A 2404-nucleotide genomic window follows, 5' to 3' on the forward strand; every position below is an offset into this window, starting at 1 on the left:
CTGCCGTCTTTGCAAATGGAAACTATGTATGTGTTTATTTGCATTTAAATCGGGGATCACAAGTGGTCACTCTAAACACATGTGGAGACTTATTCCAATGCCAGATGGGATCAAATGCCCTAAGAACTGTCTACTGTGATAATTCAATACATATTCTAATGCCAGTAGTAAACATGGCCAAAAATATCTAGATTGTCAACTTCTCTGAGGCTGGATTCACTGCCTTAATCTAAGGAACTGATCCAACGTCCTTCCTTAAATTTATATTTGTGTGATATCTAAAAATCACACAACACATTCATAATCACACAGACACACACACAAGAAAGTGCAGACGGAAACACAGATTCACGTTGCTACCATTGCCTTAGTTTATTTACTGAAATAGTTCTGAAGTCAGTAGTTAGATCTTCTTGCTGGTTCTCTTCAGGACTAGAGAACCAGATTTGGAGGTCTGTAGGGAGACGGAAAAATAAGTTAATTATTAAAGACAGAAATATGTGATTCCAGTGCCTTGTTGAACTTAAGCGTATGTCATCAAAAGAGAAAGTTTTTCAGTTAATTTTCCAAATATTCAAAAGGTAATATTCTGAAAAGCTGGATTTGGAACGGAAACAGATGGTTTTACACATTGGCAAATCTTAGTAAAACATTTGGAAAACAGTTTTTCTTGTTAGCTAAAGCTGCTACCCAGCTGCAGATATATAACATTATGGTCTGTAGTGATCTCTGAACGGTGCTGAGCCGAACAACTGGTATCACACTGAAGGTTCTCTGCAATGAAAGCATAAGAGCGTGTGTTTACCTCAACAAGCTTGCCTCCAACGATCTCACTGGTGTGGTGGTAGTTGGGGAAGGTCACGTCCAACTTGCCTCCGTCCATCTGCACAGTGGCCTGAAAACATAAAGGTTACAATCAGTCAGGGAACCAGGATAAATTCCTCCTCCTGCTGCTTTCTACTGGGTTTATCATCACTGTCATGGTCTCATTTCTCTTCTGGGCAAAGCTGGAACTCAAGACTGAATACGATAAGATGCAAATCTCTGGATTCTTTCCCTCATACCTTGAATTTCTTTCCTCCAATGGTCTCCATATCACACTCCTTGCCGATGGTGAACTTGTTGGTGACCGTGGCGTTTGTGGGGTAGATCTGGGTCCAGGTGAAGTCGTTGCCATTCTGGGTGACATCTGTGATCAGCTTGTAGTCGCGGCCCTTCTCAATGACTGCATCGGGGATACCTAATGCGGAAAGACAAGAGGAGTGTGAGGTTTAAAATAGCTCTGATTGGTCTAGAGAGTAAAACGAACGTACTGTGTGAGAAATGTTTTCGGATTGTCGTCTGCATTCTCACCGAGCAGCTTGCAGAACTCGTCGTATCCCTCCTGGGTCTCGGTTTCCCATTTACCAGCGAAAGACATCTTGGTGGTATTGGTGGGTGGAGGCGTTTGAGCAGAGATAATGAGGAAGCTGAGGGAAAAAGCAAGGTACTGGGACTGAGACAGCTCCTTGTTTATATACTGTATGCCGAACGCCACCTCCCTCATCTGCATGTGGTGACACAAGAGGGTAATTACATCTGAAGATGATTACTACATCATCTTATGAGTGCTACAGGAGAGAGAGGGCAATAACCCGTGTAAACGGGTGTTTATGGAGCTCCGAGACAGTGAGTAAAATGCTGACTGCTCATCACGAGCGAGCTGGTAGCTCACCTCTAGGTCGATGAACTCTCCTACAATGGCTTTATGGTCACATCTTCCACTTTTACTGCCCAAACAGTTTAAAATTAAATAAAGAGCTTCGTTTTAAAGTTTATCCCTCGATCTGACGTAGTTTGTTATCTTTACATTGTGAATGGTCCTCATTTGTAATGAGATCATCATGTACTTACTCAAGACCTTGAATCTTTATTCATAGATAGATTAGCACCGATATGAGTCATTTCACAAGCTTTTTACAATTTATACAATTGTGAATTTTGCATCATACAACATAATTTCTTTATCTAAATGTATTATAACACCATCCTGTGGGTCTGTATGGTTGAGGGAACCTTTTGACAAAATCTACAAAGCCCTACTGAATGAAACAGACCCATAAAATAGTTTTGTGCGTAGAGGTTGATGCAAAATCAACAAACATACCAACATAAATTGGACTTATTTAGCTGCAACAGTTTTTATAACTGCTACTATGTTTGTTCATATTTTTTTGACAAATCTATGGCACAAGCCCTGTAGCTCAGAGAAACTAAATTGATCTCACTTTATTTACACAGATGATAAATGTTAAAGATCATTTGCTGTTTTTGGTGTTTTCCCTTCGCTGACCACAGCCTGATGCAACCGACACACAAAAAACCTGTGGCTAGGTGGTATCTTTGCATCTGCACCATCCTGTAG

At 40.8% G+C, this 2404-nt stretch overlaps 1 protein-coding gene across 1 annotated transcript; it reads right to left on the bottom strand.

Moving 5' to 3' along the window:
* Positions 1-351: 351 nt before the first annotated feature.
* On the bottom strand, positions 352-1552 carry LOC133968626 (gastrotropin-like). Its single transcript, XM_062404772.1, has 4 exons — positions 1354-1552; positions 1065-1240; positions 806-895; positions 352-454 (listed from the first exon to the last, which is right to left on the bottom strand). Exons 1-4 carry the CDS (start codon positions 1550-1552, stop codon positions 404-406), a joined length of 516 nt encoding a protein of 171 aa, XP_062260756.1. The 3' UTR covers positions 352-403.
* Positions 1553-2404: the final 852 nt, after the last annotated feature.

Source organism: Platichthys flesus, chromosome 14 (assembly GCF_949316205.1).
Source record: "Platichthys flesus chromosome 14, fPlaFle2.1, whole genome shotgun sequence".
In the NCBI taxonomy this organism is placed as follows: Eukaryota; Metazoa; Chordata; class Actinopteri; order Pleuronectiformes; family Pleuronectidae; genus Platichthys; species Platichthys flesus.

Coding starts and splice junctions, on each gene's coding strand:
- LOC133968626 (XM_062404772.1), bottom strand. CDS start 1,552: ATGCAGATGAGGGAGGTGGCGTTCGGCATACAGTATATAAACAAGGAG. Junction 1,241..1,353: donor CGAGTTCTGCAAGCTGCTCG/GTGAGAATGCAG, acceptor TTTCCGCATTAG/GTATCCCCGATGCAGTCATT. Junction 896..1,064: donor TTGGAGGAAAGAAATTCAAG/GTATGAGGGAAA, acceptor TTATGTTTTCAG/GCCACTGTGCAGATGGACGG.